The 20,670-nt window shown below is 41.8% G+C and overlaps 1 protein-coding gene across 1 annotated transcript in view; it reads right to left on the bottom strand.

The window, feature by feature from the left end:
• Nucleotides 1-20,670, bottom strand: part of LOC125461039 (protein FAM180A-like) — a 58,961-nt gene that overhangs the window by 11,023 nt on the left and 27,268 nt on the right. The window contains exon 2 of the mRNA XM_048549348.2: nucleotides 1,966-2,069. Within this exon, the coding sequence (XP_048405305.1) occupies nucleotides 1,966-2,069 (104 nt within the window). The remainder of the gene's footprint in view (nucleotides 1-1,965; nucleotides 2,070-20,670) is intronic.

Below are 20,670 nucleotides of genomic sequence, written 5' to 3'. Positions count from 1 at the left end.
TTCTTCTAAACAGGGGAATTGACTGCATTGTAGTGTGCTTGGATATGTTTGGAAGATTGTACGTTTTTATTCGTATGTTGCAAAATACCACACAGGTCCAAAATTATTGAGCAAACAGAGTAGAAATGCTCTGCTGAACAACATGACTTCAACCAAGCCATTCAAGTCATCGCAAGTTATGTAGCAATTCAGAATGAAATGCTACAAAGAAACTCAACTTGTATCTCAGTTATCCAGAGTACTTGGTTTCCTACCCAAGACAGGTTGTACTTGCCATAGAGGGAGTGCAGCAAGGGTTCTCAAGGTTGCTACTAGCTATGGCAGGACTGTCATATGAGCAGAGATTGGTTTGGCTGGGCCTGTATTCACTAGATTTTAGAAAGATGCGAGGGGATCTAATTGAAATTTACAAAATTCTAACAGGACTGGGCCAACTGGATGAATGGGGCAAGGATATGTTTTTTCTGGCTGGGGAGTTTAGAACCAAGGGACACAGTATCAGAATACAGGGTATTTAGGACTAAGATGAAGAAAGGTTTCTTCACTCAAAAGGTAGTGAATCTCTGGATTTCTCTACTGCAGAAAGGCCAAGTCACTGAATATATTCAAGAAAGAGATTGAATCATTTTTAGATTTTAAAGGAGTATGGGGAGAAAGCATTGAGATGGAGCATCTTCCATGAACCTATTGAATGGCTAAAGCAGGTGTGAAGGGCCTCTTGCTCCTAATTTCTATGTTACTCCACTGAATTATAGAATATATTAATCAAGTCAGAAATCCAATTTCATTGTGCTGAATTACTCTAAATCCCAACATTTTATACCTTCTTCTGACTAACATAAATGATTGGAAAAGGGTGTTCAAGGCATATCTCTAAATTAACAAATGATACAGAGCTAGGGAGAATAATGAATTGTGAGGATGATGCTGAATGACTTCAGAGAGACTTTGACAATTTGGCCAAAAGGGCAAAGACCCATCAAACGAATTTCAGTGCAGAGAAATGCAGGCAGAAGAAACATGGAGAGACAATACACCTCAATGGTACAAATTTGAGGGAAGTACAGGAGCAGAGGAACTTGAGGGTTCAGTGCATAATTCTTTGAAAGTAGCCAGACAAGTTGAAACAATTGTTAACAGTTATAGGATCATTGGATTAGTAAATGGAAGCATGGAGTATAAAAGCAGGGAGGTGATGCTGCAAATCATTGATCAAACCACATTTGAAATATTGTGCTTAGTGTGGGCACTTTATTAGATATTAAAGCTCTGGAGACAGTGCAAAGGAGATATACAAGAATAATACCAGGAATGAGGGATTTTAGATACAAGGAAAGATTAGAGAAACTGGGCTTATTCTCCTTGGTGCAAAGAAGATTAAGAGGTGACCTTATTGAGATGCTCCAACTGATGAACAATTTTGACAGGGTAAAGCAGGATATACTGTTTTCACGAGTTGGTATGTCAGTGCCCAGTGATCACAATTTCAAGATTGCCAGCATGAGGGCTGGGAGTGAGATGAGGAGAAACATTTTTACTCAGAGTTGTTAGCATTTGAAAAGTGCTGCCTGGGACAGTGATTGAGGCACATTCCATAGGAGGTTTGGAAAGAGCGCTGGATCAATATTTGAACTTGATGAGTTTAGGCTGCTACAGAGATAGAGCTGGAGAGTGGAACTAGCTGGGTAGCATTTTCAGGAGCTGTAGAGAACGATGCATCAAATGGCCCCCTTTTGTACTGTAGCATTCTATAATTCTAAGAACGATTAATTATTTAACTTTCCTTCATCCAGAAGTCACAACATTACTCTCATCCTCAGGAGCAAGATGTTAATAATTGTTCACAATGAAAAGTTTCAGAGGCTAGTTAATTAAATATAATTGTCTTACATCTTATCAAATTAAATATTCAAAAGCTGTGAAACAGAAGTATAAAATATGAGTGACAGAGAGAGAGAGAGAAACCTCATACAGCAGCTCCACGTCCTTATATGACTTCTGGAACACAGGATTAATAGGAATGTCGGAATCTAGGTTTCTTTTCAGTGTCTGTGCAGATGGGAACAGAACTGGAAGAGCAAAAGGAAAGGAGATGTTGTTAATGTGGATAAAACAATAACGAAATCATGAGCTTCAAATAATTCTTCCTCAACAATATTACGTTAAGAACATTACTGTGGGCACAGAATAATGAACACTTGACAATGATTTGGTATTCAGTGCAAGTATAAAATTCATTTCCACTTCATACACAGTTGTCATCATGTCACTTATTCTAAGATATATTTTCTGCTCTGAGTGTAATTTCCAGTTCTATTGAGCTCAACATTCTTTTTGTTTTGAAAATACGGTTGCCTTACATTTTTTACCTAAAATTATTTGCTTATTAGTAAATGTAAAACCTGTCATCAACAATCAGAATCCGACAGCGTATAAAATACATTCTTTACAAAAAGTGTTGCTTTTAAAAAAATCCTTTATATATCTGGTTAAGTTTGCATAAAATAGCTGAAGATAGGTTTCTATTCAAAAAAGTAAGCATTTTAATCAGCACCTCAATTTAAGAGCTCTGAATATTTTTTTTCTTGGGATGTAGGCATTATTGGCAAGGTCAGCATTTATTGTCCACCTTGCCGGTGAGCTGCCTTCTTGAATTATTGGAGGTCAGGTGGTCTAGGCGCACCTACAGTGCAGTTAAGGAGTGAGGTCTAAGATTGTGAGCTCATGACAGTGAAGGACTGGCTAATTAGTTTCAAGTCAGGATGGTGTGTGGCTTGGAGGGGAGCTTGAAAGTGATGGCATTCCCATTCATCTGCTGCCTTTGCCCTTGTGGTTAGCAAAGGTTGCAGGTTTAAAATGTGTTGTCAATGAAACCTTGGTGAGTTGCTGCAGTGCATTTGTACATAATATACAATGCTGCCACATGGTGGTGGAAGAAGTGAATAGTTCCAGACTTTTTAAATTAATTTGTGGGCATGTGGGCGGAGCTGCCCGGCCAGCATCTATTGCCTGCCCTAGATACCCCTGAGAAGGTGGTAGTGAGCTGCCTTCTTGAACTACTGCAGTCCGTGTGCTGTAGGTAGACCCACTATGACCTCAGGGAGAGAATTCCAGGATTTTGACCCAGCGACAATGAAGGAACAGCAATACATTTTGAAGTCAAGATGGTGAGCAGCTTCTAGGGGAAGTTGCAGTTGGTGGTGTTCCCATGTATTTTCTGTCCTTGCCCTTCTAAATGAAGTGCTTGTGGGTTTGGAAGGTGCTTTCTAAGGATCTTTAATAAATTTCTTGTAGAGAGTACACACTGCTACTATGGAGCATCGGTGGTGGGGAAGTAGATGCTTGTGGATGGAGTGCTGACCAAATCAGCTGCTTTGTCCTGAATGGTGTCAAGCTTTTTGGGTGTTATTTGGGCTGCACACATCCAGGCAAGTGGAGAGTATTTCCTCACATTCCTGACTTGTGCTTTGTAGATGATGGACACGCTTTGCGAGTCAGGTGGTGAGTTAATCACTGCATTACTCCTAACCTCTACTCTTTCCTTGTAGCCACTGTGTTTATGTGGCAAGTCCAGCTGAGTTTCTGTTCATTGACAACCCTCAGGATTTTGACAGTGAGGCATTCAGTGATGGTAATACCATTCACTGCAAGGGGTGGTGATTAAATGTGCGGCACGGTGGCTCAGTGGTTAGCACTGCAGCCTCACAGTGCCAGGGACCCAGGTTTGATTTCAGCCTTGGCTAACTGTCTGTGCGGAGTTTGCACATTTCTCCCTGTGTCTGCGTGGGTTTCCTCCGGGTGCTCCGGTTTCCTCCCACAGTCCAAAGATGTGCAGGACAGGTGGGTTGGCCATGCTAAATTGCCCATAGTGTTCAGGGGTGTGTGGGTTATAGGGGGATGGGTCTAGATGGGATGCTTCAAGGGATGGTATGGACTTGTTGGGCCAAAGGGCCTGTTTTCACACCGTAGGGAATCTAATCTAATCTAACTTATTATTAAGAGATGTTACCTGCCACTTGTCAGCCCAAGCCTGGATATTGTCCAAGTCTTGTTTTGTTTGAACATGGACCATTTCAGTTTCTGAGGAGTTGCAACAAGTGCTGAATATTATGTAATCACCAGCAAACATCTCAACTTCTGACCTTATGATGGAAGGAAGGAGCTGAAGATGGTTGGACCTAGGACAACCCCTGAGGAACTCCTGCAGAAATGTCCTGGAGCTGAGATGACTGACCTCCAACAACCACAACCATCTTCCTATGTGCCACGAATGACTCCAACTAGTGGAGTGCTTTCCCCATTCCCTGTTGATATCAGTTTTGCTAGGGCTCCATGATGTCACGTTGAATGTGGCATTGAAGTCAAGGGCTGTCACTCTCACCTTGTCTCTAGATTTCTGCTTTTTTGTCCATGTTTGAATTGAGGCCATAGTGAGGTCAGGAGCTGAGTGGCCCTGGTGGAACCCAAACTGGGCATCGCTTAAGCAGGTTACTGCTAAGGAGGTGCTGCTTGTTAGTACTGATGCTGATGACACCTTCTATCCTTTTACTGATGGTTGAGAATAGACCAACGGGACCAGTTGGATTTGTTCTGCTTTGTGACTACAGGACAATTTTCCACATTGTTGGGTAGATAGCAGTGTTGTAACAGTATGGGAACAGTTTGGCTAGGGGAGGGGAAAGTACTGGAGCACAAGTCTTCAGTACTACTGCTGAAATGTTGTCAGGGCCGGAAGCCTTTGCAATATCCAATGCCTCCAAATGTTTTTTTGATATCACATGGAGTGAATTCAATAGGCTGAAGACTAGTGCCTGTAATGTTGGGGACCACTGGCAGAGGCTGTGAAGGATCATCCACTCAGCACTTCTGGCTAAAGATTGCTGCAAATATTTCAGGTTTGTCTTTTGCACTGATGAGTTGGGCTCTTCTTTCATCGAGGATGGAGATAGTTGTGAGACTGTTCCTCCTGTCAGTTGTTTAATTTCCACCACCATTCACAACTGAACATGGCAAGACTGCAGAGCTCAGGTCTGATTCATTGGTTGTGGAATTGTTTAGGTCTGTCTGTTACTTGCTGTTTATCCTGTTTGGCATACAAATTGTCCTGTTTGGCACCTTCACCAGAGTGATACCTCATTTTTAGGTATGCTTGGTGCTGCTCCTAGCATGGCCTCCCGCAGTCTCCACTGAAGCAGGGTCAATCCCCTGGCTTGCTGGTATGGCTGAATGGTGGATATGCCAGGCCTTGAGATGGCAGATTGTACTGGAGTACAATTCTGCTGCTGATGGCCCACAGTGGATCACAGATGCCCAGTCTTGTGTTGCTAGATCTGTTCAAAGTCTACCCCATTTAACATGGTGATTGTGCCACTCAACACAATGGATGGTATTCTCAATGTGAAAGAGGGACTTTGTCTCGACGAGGATTGTGTGATAACCACTCTTGCCAATACTGTCATGGACAGATGCACCTGCAGCTGGCAGATTGGTAAGGATGTCGTCAAGCAGGTGTTTCCTTGTTGGATCCCTCACCACTTGCTGCAGACCCAGTCCAGTAACAAAGCCTTTCAGGAACCAACTAGCTCAATCAGTAGAACTACTGCTGAGTCACTGTTTATGGTCAACATTGGAATCCCCCATCCAGAATGCATTTAGAGCCCTTGCCATTCTCTCTGCTTCCTCCAACATGTTCTCAACATGGCAGAGTATTGATTCAGCAGCCAAAGCAGGATGGGATATGGTAATCAGCAAGCAATTTCCTTGCCCATGTTTAACCTGAAGTTATAAGACTTCATGGGACCAGAGTCCTGGGACAACTCCTTCCCTTCTAGCTATATACCATCATGCCACCACCTCTGCCAGTAGGACAGGACATAGAGTCATAGAGTCATACGGCACAGAATCGGGTCCTTTGTTCCAACCAGTCCATGTCGAAAATAATCCCAACCTAAACTTGTCCCACTTGCCTGTCTCTGCCCCATATATCTCTAAACCTTTCCTATTCACGTTCTTAACTAAATGTCTTTTAACCATTGCAATTGTGCCCACATCCATGACTTCCACAGGAAGTTCATTCCACATGTGTGCCACACTCTGTGTAAAAAAATTTCCGCTCATTTATTTTTTAAATCTATCACCTCCCACCTTGAAGATGTGCTCCCCAATCCTGAAATCCCCTGTTTTATAGAAAAAGACACCTACCATTAACCCTATCTATATCCATGGTGGCATCTGGGATATTGTCTGTAAGGTATGATTCCGTGAGTATGATTATGTCAGGTTGTTGCTTGGCTAGTCTGTTAGACAGCTCTCCCAGTTTTGGCACTAGGCCCCAGATGTTAGTAAGACAGCTTTTGCAGGGTTGACAGTGCTATTTCTGCCATTGTCTTTTCCAGTGCCTGTTCAATGCTGGGTGATCCATCCAATTTCAATTTTTTTGTGGAGACCTTGTAGAGATTGATATAACTGAGTAGCTTGCTAGGCCATTTCAGAAGGCAGTTGACAGTCAACCACATTACTGTGGGTCTGAAGTTACATGTAGACCAGGCCAGGTGAGAATGGCAGATTTCCTTCCCTGAAGGACAACAGTGAGCCAGATAGATTTCTTTCTAATAATTGACAGCGGTTTCATGGTAATCAGTAGATCCTTAATACCAAATTTTCTTTTTAATATTGAATTCAAATTCTACCATCTGCCGTGACACAATTCAAATCTGGATTTCCAGGATTAATAGTCTAGCAATAATATCACTAGGCCATTATGCTGAAAGTGGTAACAATAAAACAAATTGATTTGTCTTAAATGATGTTGAGCTCAGTGCCATTGAAGCAGCATTAATTCAGACATATGGGAAGTACCGATTTACACTTATGCCATATACCTTGTAAATAGTGGAAAGACTATGGGAATGAGGAACTTTGCAAGAATTATGAGTTTCTGATCAGATCTCTTGGCACAGATTTTATATGGCTAATCCAGTTAAGTTTCTCATTATTAGTAACCTTCAGGATTATGCTGGTAGGGAAATCATCAATAGAAATATCATTTAATGTCAAAGGCAGATGGTTGGATTTTCTTGGTTGGAGATGGTCATTGTCTGACATTCACGTGTCAATAATGTTACTTATTATTTCTCAAATCAAGATTGGATGTTTTCTAGGTGTTACTATGTGTGGGCACAGGCTGCCTCAGTAAAATATGAGGATATTTCCTTTAGATATCAGTTCCAAATTCTACAGCTTATGGGTGCCAAAATAAATTCAAATAAATATGTTTTTTACTGTTGAAGTGAACACAAGAAAATTATTGGATCTACTGTCACTGATATGGAAATGAAGATTTTAAATCCCACATAGATACTCCTGGTTGTTTAATGCTGTCACAAATATTGGCTGCATCAGAATACTTTGGCATATCTTCCATGCTATAAAATAGAGATGTATCAGAGCAGTTAATGTAATGTCACCATAGTCCGAGAGGATTACAAAGCTGCTCTCTCATTACAGAGACAGATGACTGATGTTGGTTTAACCTGAGGGTCACCACACCTCAGTTGAGGGGTAGGGTTGAAAAAATGGGATCTTCATGGGAACCTCAGCCTGTATGGGAATTGAACCCCTGCTGTTAGTGTCACACTGCATTGCAAACCAGCCAACTGAACTGAGAAGAGTACCGAAATTATATTTACAGTTTGGTACAAATGGATGAGTGAAGTCAACATAAATCAATGAAGTCAGCAAAGATTGTGCACCTCTAAGTGTTGGTTATTAAAAGAATATTTGTACAAAAGCTGCAAATATATTTGAAAATATTTGATTCTGTTGGTTTCTTCGGTATAATTCAGTCAAAATTGTTAAATGATCTAGAAACGTAAGCACAATGTGCTTTTTGCTGGATTGATCCTTCTACAATCTTCTGTGCTAAGTTTAAAAACTGCAGGTCCTTCACAGAAAATTGGTTCTTAGGGTAAACAAATCATCATTTAGAGTTGCTGCTAGTTGGACTCTCAAATATTTTTGAGACAACAAAAATTAAACTTTGTTTTGGATGCAAGAACGCTAACTGATATGTTGAAAACCTTTTAAGTGTGTTGTTTGCTTTCATTTACAAAAACTGAATATGTACCCCAAAGTGACTGGAAGAGAATTTTATACATTGTTTTGTAGGTCATTTAAAGTCAGTTACACGGAAGTATGTACATGCTAAACAAATGGAAGGTAGACAGATGTAAGCTATTCCAAAATCAACAAATCACATTGAAGCTCTGCAGTTCAGCTGCCTGCTGTCATGAATGATTGTATACAATTAAACAACTAACCCGCGAAGAGCTTCCAAAAACAAGGCCATCACTAATTATGGCACATGGTGCAAAAGACAAAGTTGAAGCATAAGCAACCATTCTCAACCAAAAGTGCTGAGTGAATGATCAATCTCAGCTTCCCCTTGAACACCCCACCACTATAGATGCCAGTTCACCTCATGTGGCATCAAGACAAGCCTGAATGTACTGGATTCATCTGTTCCAGTACGGCTACAATACTAGCATCTACCTGACAATGTGGAAAATCATCCAGGTATGCCTGTACGCAAAAAGCAGAACAAATCTAATTTGGCCATTTACCATTTCATCAGTCTATTCTTGACGGTCAACAAAGTGATGGAAAGAGTCATCAACCGTGATATCAAGTGGGACTTAATTAGCAATATCCGGCTGACTCCTGCTCTACCGGCATTCTGCCAGGACCACTCAGCTCATAACCTCATTCCACCCCTTTGCACTAACATGGACAAAACAGCATAACTCCAGAGGTGAGATGAAAGTGATTGCTATTGACACTAAGGAAGCATTTGACTGAGTACCACATCAAGCAAGGTTAACAAATATTTAAGCCAACAAGAATCAAAGGAAAAGTTGTCCATTAATTGGAGACATTCCATGCACAAAAGAAAATGATTATGATTGTTGGAACCAATTGTCTCAGCTCCTGGATGTTAATGCAGGAATTCTTTGGCATAATGTGCAGCTCAACTATTTTCAGTTGCTTCATCAATGATCTACCTTCCAAATTAAACCAAGAAGTGGGAATATTTGCTGATAATTGCACAAGAGTTTAATATAGAGTTTAAAGCGTGAAGCAACCAGGGCTATCTATGTGGGATTTAAAATCTTCATTTCCACATCAGTGACAGTAGATCCAATAATTTTCTTGTGTTCACTTCAACAGTAAAAAACATATTTATTTGAATTTATTTTGGCACCCATAAGCTGTAGAATTTGGAACTGATATCTAAAGGAAATATCCTCATATTTTACATTCCAACATCTGTTTTCACTTATTCAAGTGCCAACAATACATTTTTTTAAAACGCTGCATCGATGTTTAAAGGATCAAAATTAGACTAAGATTTAACCTGTTTCGAAAATCCTTTTCCTTTCTTAATTGTGTTTTTTAGTTACTTATCAGCAGGTATATGTACTGGGGATATCACTTACTACACTTACATTTTCTACACAATCCTCAATTAGCTAGCTAGTTATAACATTCAGTAACTAAATTATACAGACCTGAAAGGTCTCAAGTTCTCTGTTTAGACTCTGTTGAGCAGTTGATACTGATATTTGAGATATTACTGCTAGACTGAGCATTTTGATTAGAAAACAAAGGTTAGCTAATTGGGGTTCCTGCCCCTGAGTATACTCCTCAACCTAATTGGAGTCAGGCTGTCAAAAAACATACCAAAACTTACTGTCTCACTTCATATATAATGACAAACCGCATGAGTGAAGCCAACCTGCTACAAGATCTAGCAGCAGTGTGAAAAATTGCCTTGTTATATTGTCCACTAAAAGCAGAACAACAGTGTGCTGCAGCACTGTGGGTCCACCTAGACCACATGAACTGTGGCCATTCAAGCTCACACCATTTTGTCAAAGACACTTAGAAATGCAAATGAGTGCTGGCCTAGCTAGTGCCAACAAGCTATGATTATCCTCCATGATGAGGTTAAAAGTGATAATTGCACAATATTCATCAAGTCCTCAGATACTGAAACCCATGTGCAGCATGACCAGGATTTTAGTCTTGAACCCACACAACGCAAATAACATTCGCTCCACAAAGTGTCAAATAATGACCATCATCAACAAAAAGGAACTTAACCATCTCTCTAGACATTTAAGGGTAGTACTGGTGGAAAATCTCCCTTTATTACCATCCTCATGATTGTCATTGACCAGAAACATAACTGGACAAGCCAATGCAGGTGCACCTAACAAATTCCACCCCCGTCGCACTTACTATTTTGACGTGGAACTTTATTGAGCTTCTTCAGCATTGTTGGTTCAAAATCCTGCAGCTGCCTTCCTCAAAGCACTAGAGATGTACCTTCACCACATAAACCTCAATGCTTCAAGAAAGCAACCCCTCGCCCACACAGCACCTTCTCAATGGCAATAAGGGATTGTCAACAATTGCCCTACGTCAGTAATGCCTGCATTACACAAACACATTAAATTTAAATAAGTCAAAGCCCTGATTTTGGAACAAGAAAACTCGAAAGAATTTGTGGGAAAAAAAGTCAATAGTATGGAGAAAAATATGAGATACTCATTGAGTGAAAGTGAAAGCTGTCACTCTTGTTTGTTGGCAAATGACCTGATGTACACCTCAGGGGAAATTAGTGGCACCATGGAATCTGGTCAATTTTGATTGATATCTTGGTAGTATTACTCACCAAATAATAGAATGATTGTTCAGATGGGAATTAGTTTGCGACATTTGTGCTCCCAGGCTTGGGGTGACTAAACAAATTGTGTCCCTAAACCATGCTGCACAGGCCTCACCCGAATAGTCATGGTGTGTTTAGGCCATGATAAAGCAGCATTGCAATTGGTGACCCTCAGGTTAATTTGGTTTTGGTAATGACAAAAGTTAGCCATCAATGTTCACTTTTTTTGTTGTTTGAAACCTATCCATTTAAGAAAGCAAACAATTTACATTGTTTTTGCACATAGGCAGACCAGACTATTTTTTTTAGCCAAGAGGAATTTTTGGTTTGCTGTGGATCTGCATAGCTAAGAAGAAGGATCAGTGGATCTGTTTCCTGTGAAATGCACTAATGCTTCTCTTTTGTTAGGGATGTGAGCCCAGCAGGTTTACCATCTGATCCATTCACAGTACACACAGTTTTCAAAGATTCTTGAATAGGAATTGATCCTTAATTTACATGGAATCATAGAATATAATCATAGACTTTTACAGCACAGCAAGAGGTGATGCAGTCCATCATGTCTGCACTGACTCTCTCAATAGCAACTCCCTTTGTTCTGCCACCTCACTTCTTATTTGTAACCACGGGAATCTTTGCTTGTCAGACATTTATCCCATTCTCTTGATGACTCAGCCTGAGTTCTAATTCTGCTACCTACCTGAAACCTTAACTTGCTGCCTCTTATTCAGTCACATGTGCAGTGCTAGACAGGACAGAAAGCTAAAAGAGACATGGAAATGGAGGAGGGTGTAGAACAGAACAAAGAACTTTTGGACAGTCTCTCTAAATAGACCACATAACGTAACATTAAAATACAAATACAACAACTCCATCTATCGAAGAATTACACTGCAATTAGAAAGCTAATCACACCAGCAAGTACCATGCTTAAGTGAAACTATTCAGTGATTGAATATCCACCAGTGGGCTACAAGGACTGCCTGTCCAGAAAGTGGCAATTAGAGTGCTTGTTAAGCCCCTTCCAACATTAGGGGCGGCATGGTGGCTCAGTGGTTAGCACTGCAGCCTCACAGCGCCAGAGACCTGGGTTTGATTCCAGCCTCGGGTAACTGTCTGTGCGGAGTTTGCACATTCTACCCGTGTCTGCGTGGGTTTCCTCCAGGTGCTCCGGTTTCCTGCCACAGTCTAAAGATGTTCAGGCTAGGTGGATCGGCCGTGCTAAATTGCCGATAGTGTTCAGGGGTGTGTGGGTTATAGGGGGATGGGTCTGTGGATTGCTTCAAGGGGCGGAGTGGATTTGTTGGGCCAAAGGGCCTGTTTCCACACTGTAGGGAATCTAATCTAATATGTTCAGTTGAAGAAGCTCATATGAAATTCACCTCAACCTGCTTGCTCTTCAGACACTGTCTGGCTTGCTGTGCTTTTCTAGCCTTACGCTTATGGACTCTGGCTTCCAACATCTACAGTCCTCACTGTCTACTGCACTTTATATAACCTTGTTTTGCTAAAACAATGAGACTGGGTGCACCAGACCTGAAAACATTTATTAAAGCCTTTATCTTTCAGCCAACAAAACCAGTGTGTAAACATAAAAGAATTTCCTTTCACCAGCTACAAGGAGCAGAACAGCAATTGCTTATCAGAATTAGCACTAAGCAAGGTTGATGTTTATCTTAATTTGGTCACCTATCACAGAATTTTGATGGCTGCCTTTGATAAGCATTAATCTAATGTCTTTCCATGTGCTATTAAACCACATTAAACATAATTCATGTTCTAAAACTGTGGAAAGATTAATTCTGAAACCATTGCCATAAAGTTGGAAATGGAGTTAAAAGCCTGAGAAATGAGTCAAGTCTCTCACTAAATGTTGAAATTGCAAGAGGTCAATAAAGCAGATCAGAGAGAAATATGATGAGAAGTATTTTCTTTGTTAATAATGAATGGATGGAACTGCATAACCACAGAAAGGTACCACATCCAGCTCTGTAGTGCTACTGGTACTAGTGCTACAGTAACTCAAAACTGCCTGCTGGAATGATTCCTGTCAATTCTGTTGATGCTTTCACAGTGAAGCCTGAAATCATATAAACCTCTAACTGTTTTATAATACAATCTGTCATTTTGGTCTGCTCATGTCCATTTAATGCCCTCCCTTAGGTTCTAGCTGAAGAGATTCATTAGCGACCCCCTTCACCATCCCCAACAACCAACACCCTCAAACTCCCCTGTTAGTGCTTGTTAAAAGCTACCCACGAAACTTTCAGATGTCTTCGATATTCTTGGTGCAGCTTTAGTGGAAGGTGTGTATTGATTACTGGATAATTGGAGTGTTTCTTTTAATTTACCATTTATAAGAGAACAATATCGTCTTCTGATAAGAATGTCAGAGGATTTGCGAGTCTTGCCTGTGGAAGGCTGCTTCAATACACTCACTCCTCATTACCTGTAGATCCATACACTCATGAGTTTGGTCTCTATTTATTATTTCGTGGACCTGTCCAGTCTAATAGTTCCATCCTTGACAGTAATTAGTAGAGTTACATGGCAGCAGTATCTGCATTTTCAGTTATCCAGGGGCTGCCTGTGCCCCGATACTGCTATATGGATAGTGGGGATTTGCTGTATTGGAGCCATTGTTGCAGTACTTCCGAGGCTGCAACATACATTAGAGATACAGTAAAAGCATCAGTAGGGAAGCAATACATGGAAGAAGGAGGAATATGGATCTAACGAGAAAGTCCCATGTCCAATTGAGTCTCAACTCAGTGCAATTATCTGAACAGATGAAGTTTTATTCAAAGTAGTGACTAAACTGTACCCCCCTCCTCCAATCTGACCTTTAAACACACAGCAAAGCAAAACTGGTGCTGCCAATGCCTGTCAAGATCACTTTACTCTTAATTTCAATGGTGGAAAATCCTTCATTGTTACTGTATGGCTCTCATTGCAGCTATATAGTACTGATGGGACCCAGGTGTTAGTAGAAGCAACTCCATTTGTGAGCATTTCCATATTGGTGACAAATGCCCTGTGTAGAAGAAAAGGGCATTTCATTGACTTCTCATTTGCCAGGTACTAGCAAAAGGAGTGAGCGCAAGACTTTGCTGTATTGATGAGATTCCTCAATGACTGAACACAATTGGCATTTGTCTCTGTGCACACCACATGTTAGTCAAGAGGTACAAAGACTACACTTCATTAAGATGATCTCTGGGCGATTGCCTGCTCACATTTATTCATCCTGCACCAGTCAACTGCTCCCACCAGGAAGAATTTAGAGATTGGCTGCTAAGTGACAAGGGTTACCCAGTCCATACCTGGTCATGTCTCTCCTCCATTATTCAATAGTATGAGAACGATACACTTGCAGTGACAGCTATGCATCTACCTAGACTATCATGGAACAAACTATTCATGTCCTGATGTGATGGCCCTGCTACCTGCATTGCACTCAGGTCTTTCTAAATATGTGTTGCATATTCAGCAACTGTGCAGTCATAAAGGCCACTCCTCAGCCATTGCAGAAAAGAAGGTACATCAGGAACCTCTCCACTTTGAAAGGACTGCTTGTGACTGGATCCTCAGACTCTGATTCCATTGAGATATTATCCCCACATGACAGTTACTCCACAATTGCACACCTTTCCATTCCTTTGTTACAGACGATCACACCGTCCTTTTCGCCAATATCTAAAAATAAAAGACACCAACATAAAACATTCCATTCAAACTTATTCCAAAGCATTTCTAATAATGTATTCAATAGTGAACTGTCCACTCCTGGTCTTACCTTAGTACCTGGATTGTAGGTGGTTTCTCCTCCAGTGTTCCTACCCACAGCTAACCCAACGACTGCAGCATGGCTGTTAGCAAGTTGGTGACTTTCACCGGGGAAGACTGCAGATCGTCCTGGAAGATCACTTTAAGTAGTTACTGTGCCTTGAGGGCCAACATTCATTCTGTGCTATCTCAGCATGGGGGGTAGCACTCAGGACAGACTACATGAAATGCAGCAACAAGGACACATATGAAGCAGCAGTGGAATGGGGTGTAATGCTGCTATCCTGAGAAGAAGCAGTGGTTTTGTGCAACGTGGAGTCACTGCCACTTCTGCAAGTTAGCTCCTCAGCAATCCTGACAAACTGTTGGAAGGCAAGTTGCTAGGAGACACTGCATGCCCATTTGAATACATGCACCCACAGCCCTAATAGCAGCAGTGTGAGCCTGTGTCACACTACACTGAGCAAGCACAGGTCTCAGTCTGATTTTCCGCAACAGCTTCAAGACATTGAGTGGCTTCTGTCTGTGGCTGTAGTGGAAGCTGAGCTATAAGTCACTCTTTTGTTGCGTGATTTTAGGATCACAATGTTAGGCCTCCATAACATTGCTCCAGGGTCCTTATGCAAAAGTCAACAAGCACAGCAGAATGCTGTGTTCACAAGAGATGACAAGTTGGTCACCATCTGCTGTCTGGAAAGGATGGCTCTAAGCTCCATGCGAAGCCCTGTGCCTAGTCAGAGCCAAATTCTTTGATGTTCCTCACTAGTGATAAGAAGTTTAGTGGTGGGTCTGCCAATACACCAAGCATCTCAGTGTGCATTCCCATCCGCACTGTCCTTTAAGATCATATCTAGTATCTATTCCAAGTCCTCTGGAGAAGAACTTGTCACTTGTCACTTGATCTCACTTGTCAGATGCACTTTCTTCTTCCCTGGCCCAGACTGCTCATACCCAGTGACTCACCACTTGCTAATCCCAACTCTGGATTGCCCTTTAAATTCTACACAGTGCTAACATCATAGTCATAGCCTGTTAGTATCCATTGAAGTAACAGTGCTTCTTTACTACAACCTCCAACACCCCATCAGAAGATTTTTGGGCTGTAGCTCCATGCTGTCCTATACCTGTGGGGAGCCCTTCCTGAGACTGCGCTAGCAGTTCCTGTAGCCTGACTGTACATCCACTTTAAGTAAATGCAGGCTTTCTTCGTGATGTTCACATTCAAGCAGTCACAAAGCACAGCACAACCAACTAATTATATTTAAGTTTCCTTTTGTGTAGACAACCAATACAATTCATCTGTGTAAAACAGATGTTCCAAATAACAATGAAATAAATGAACAGTTAATGTTTACTTGATGAAAGGGTTCAGGGTTAAGGACAAATGTTGACTAGGATAACAACCCCATTGTTCCGATCAAGTGGCATTGTGCAATGATATAAAAATGACCAAGCAATGCAGCTTTAAATTAATGTTCACTAATATCCTTTAGAGAGGGAATCAGCCATCCCTACCCAGCTTGGTCTACAAGTGACTCCAGACCCTCAGCAATATGATTGTCTCTTAATTCACCAGTTAGGGATGGGCAATAAATGCTGCCTGCACAGTAACACCCCCATCCTTTGAATGAACAGGATCACAATGGAACACCCTGAAGTAACTCAGCAAAGGCCTGTATCCTATCACCATGCCACCCTTTATTTACACATGCATAGTACATGACACTGATCAGCTAGCTCAGAGCCAGGTCCTAGAGTGAGCAGAACCCCTGGCACTCCTACTTATATCTGTAAGACAGAAATCCATGGTGAGACCAAGTTAACAGCCTCGATCAGGAAACTCATTTTGTATGAGGTCTATCTGCCTGACTGCATTCCAACCTCTATACACTTTTTCTGCACAAGAGTGCTGAATTATATTAGAATTATCAATCATCCTCATTTGTTCACTTGATTAAGGAGCTAAGTATCTGAATGATATAGACCATGAACATCTGAAGTATAACCCTTGATCTAACTCTGCATTCTTGAACATGATCCTGAATGTGTTGCCATTTGTTTCACTGCCTCTGATCTAGGGAAAAGGAAATCACCCAGCTTTTCCTCTCCATCAATGGGTCTGGCTGAGAGATAGCTCATTAGGGAGAATGGCTACTACTGCAAGATATAGGACCCTGAAAACACAGTTTCAGGTGTCTTGTATTTTGATTCTCCATAACTCCTTCTAATGAAGCATATTCAAGGTAAATGAATGAAAGGAGTATATATAGTGTCACTGATCAGAGATAATGGGAGCTGCAGATACTGGAGAATCCAAGATAACAAAGTGTGGAGCTGGATGAACACAGCAGGCCAAGCAGCATCTTAGGAGCACAAAAACCTTTCTTTTGATGTTTCGGGCCTAGACCCTTCATCAGAAAAGGGGGATTACGAGAGGATTCTGAAATAAATAGGGAGAGAGGGGGAGGCGGACTGAAGATGGAATAGAGGAGAAGATAGACGGGGAGGGGAGTATGGGTGGGGAGGCAGGGAGGGGATAGGTCAGTCCAGGGAGAACAGACAGGTCAAGGGGGCGGGATGAGGTTAGTAGGTGGGAAATGGATGTGTGGCTTGAGGTGGGAGGAGGGGATAGGTGAGAGGAAGTGCTGTTGCTTGGCCTGTTGTGTTCATCCAGCTCCACACTTTGTTAAATACTGTCACTTTTTCCTTTAGAGTGTTATCTGAAATTAATGACTGGCAAGAAAATGTTGAGTGGGTATTCCGTGGCCATGTTGAAGTAGGCACTGATAATCTTACAGTTGGTCCTAAACTGCAGGGGAAAAGGAAACTAGGAAGCCATATCACTGAAACAACCCTGAAGTTGTGGCAGTGCTTTCAGAACGCAGAGTTAGAATGGTGTGACACACTTTGTTGAAAAGATAAGCCCCTGGACAAGAGATAATGGGAACTGCAGATGTTGGAGAATTCAAGATAACAAAGTGTGAAGCTGGATGAACACAGCAGGCCAAGCAGCATCTCAGGAGCACAAAAGCTGACGTTTCGGGCCTAGACCCTTCATCAGAGGGACAATGATGTTTCAGATTAAAATGTATGCAGTGAATATATTACAATGTAAGCAGGTTAAGGGCAAATCAAGGAAGTGATGGACATTTTCAAAAGTAAGTTAATTAGTAGTCAAGACCTGAGAGATTGTAAGAATTACTGATGGCAGTACCTGAGAGATTGTTGCTTTCATTGTTATCTATACAATGGTTTTCTTGCTGCACATATCAAAGAGAAGTCATTTAAATATCTGTTTTCTATATTGGCTTCTGCTCCGTTGGCACTTCAGATTTAAATTTTCTGTTTTCTTTTAGTTCTTTCATTGCCATACCCCCTCCCACTTCTGCGACTGCTTCCAGCCCTACAAACTAGAACTCTGCTCCTCTAATTCTGATCACTTGTGTACCTTGATTTTAATTGTTTTTTCTATAGACCTTTAGCCATTTAGACAGTGAGCTCTGTAGTGCCATTCTTTACCTTTCTCTCTTCCTTAAAGATGCAAGTAAGATCTAGATCTTTGACAAGGATTTAAAACATCCATCTTAATGTTTCCTTTTTTGACTCATTGTCAATTTTTTATTTGATTATGTTCATGTGCAGAGCTTGGAATCATTTGCCACTCTAAAAGCTCTAAATAAGATCAACATTTTTGTTAAACAATAACAAAAGATAAAGTTAAAACTACGAATTGAAAGCAAAGAGGTGAAAGAGTAACCTGCAGCATCTTCTGAGAGAGGTACCCTGGTCAGAAGGCACCCAATATTGGTCTTAAACGTCACTTAGGAATAAACTAAAGCTTGACGCCTAGACAAGCCGTATATCTGCCTCAGTGATCATTTCAAGTTTTGTTCCGTAAGCACAGGAACCCAGAAATTTCATGATGCTTTGCCTGTTTTACAGCTCCCAGCTGTCCATTATGATAATTAAGGTACAAACACACACACACACACACACACACACACACACACACACACACACACACACACTATGCACCAGGCGAGCACTGCCCAGGCTATTGGTGAAAGCAAAATGTCAGTCACAGCTCGGGTCCCAGATTTTGCTGAATTCTTAAGGAGCCTTATAATTAGTTAAGGCCTTCTTTATATGTTACAGCCACAGCTTTCAGTAAAATATGGTGTTCATGCAGGCTAACTAGAGATCCTTAAAGGGTCCTCTGGAGAGAAGCAGGGAAACAATGCGGTTTTGGAAAAAACGTTTACCTCAAAGTAGAATCAGGTGGCGCATTAGCCAAAACCACTGCTGATTCATGTATAGCCCGCTCCTGATCAGTCCCGTCTTTACATCAATCACTTCCATCCCTCTACAGATTGCCCTAGCTCCTCTCATCTACACCATCTTTTGTAATATCATTCCAGATGAAAACTCTTGGTGCCTTATGTTGTTTGCCCCCTCTGCCAGTGCATGATATTGATTAAGGGTAGTTTCAAATAGTTTACAGCACCAACCCCTCATGACTTTCCTTTATCTTGGGTCTGATTAGTGATTAATGGTAGAGGATGCATCACACTAACATCATGCTATTCTGAGATAGCAATTGTGTTTATTGCATGATAGTAATTTGTATAATGAACTTTAGTTGGTAATGATTATCAGAGCCTTAGTGCTCTGGTACAGATGCATCTTTCCCCTCCACCAACCCTGCTTTGCCTTGCCTCTTAACACATTGGTGCTTCATTCAGAACCAAAGATAAACAGTACTGACATGGTGACATGCTCCTTTCTGCAGATACAGACAAACTGTTTGTCACAATTGTCAATGGGGATCTGTCAGGGGAGGAAGAGGGCATCTTGCTGTATGGCACACTGAGACTTCAATCTTAATACCTATAGGTAGTATGCCAGCTGCTGATGTGGCAAACAATGCGCATTTATTTAACCAAATAACTAATTTGTAAAGTGGGTGGGTATTGGTCCTCAGTCCAATAAAGAAAGTGGGGGAATGTGCTGTTGGTTGGGGGTCCCAGTAGCAGCACAGTCCACATAAAGTCTCAGGGTCTAGCCATGGTCAGCCATCTCCTTGGCTGCTCAAGGACAGTAGGTATGTCCAACTACATTCCCAGGACTGGGGAGTGGTCACAGGGAGCTGCAACACAGCAATCAGGGTCTGACCAGGTACATCTAGGATCTACTTATGGAAGTCTTATTGAGGTATTGGGCAAGTTGAGGTGATTGTTCTGGGGGTGTAAGGGCAGCCTGTAGGGGCAGTGGGGATCAATGCTAAACAGAGTGGGGTGTTAAGGCTAGGGCAGAAAGCAAAGGCATTTGTTGCATTGGAGACAAGGATGATGATGGTGGATAATCAAAGTGCATGGAGGCTATGTGGAGCAGCATCTCAGGGCATGGTAGGCAATGAGATGAGGCTACTGGCAATGATCATCACTGTGACCTCTACATAGGGTGAGTAGAGGAACCAGGTGAACTTCATTAAAATGTAATGTTGGGGCTTACAGATTAGGGAGGACAGTTGGAGATGAAGTTCAAATGGTGTGTCCCTAAATTCAGGGAGTTTGGTAGAAACAGTGTTAGGCTCGTGCAAGAAAAAGAGATATGGAGAATCTGTGGAAGGAGGGAATCTTGGGGGGAGCCTGAGGGTACCTAGTGACCACGGACACCCTGCCACCATTTCCTGCTGTCTAGATGCAAAACACAACGAAGTGTTAACTGGGACGATGCCCAGGGTGGTCACTGCAGAGGCTGAGGAGCACTCATCTCAGGCAAAGATTGCTGCTACAGGGCCCCTCAGGATGCCTCAGGGTGTCTCATAGGAGGACCGGAGTTTCTCCTGAGTAATAACTCAGAAGCCTGACTGGAAATGAACATCACTTATTGCTGAACACCAAAATAGAGCTAAAACTCACAGTGTACTTAGGCTAGTCCCAGTCAGACAGTTCTATAGATCCATCCCTGGGTCAATGAGGATATTAATAAGTGATTCTCTGTGGGCCTTGTAGGGGTTACCACAATCCCAAACTCCATTTCCTGGGGACAATGCAGGCTGTGAAAGAACTATGCTGTATGTTAGAGCAAGACCGGAGGTGTACAGAAGTAGGAGACTATTCTGTCCTAGTGGCTGTGTAGTAGACAGCCACTTT

The sequence above is a fragment of the Stegostoma tigrinum genome, chromosome 18 (genome assembly GCF_030684315.1).
Source record: "Stegostoma tigrinum isolate sSteTig4 chromosome 18, sSteTig4.hap1, whole genome shotgun sequence".
Lineage (NCBI taxonomy): Eukaryota > Metazoa > Chordata > Chondrichthyes > Orectolobiformes > Stegostomatidae > Stegostoma > Stegostoma tigrinum.
This window is presented reverse-complemented; position numbering and strand designations above follow the sequence as displayed.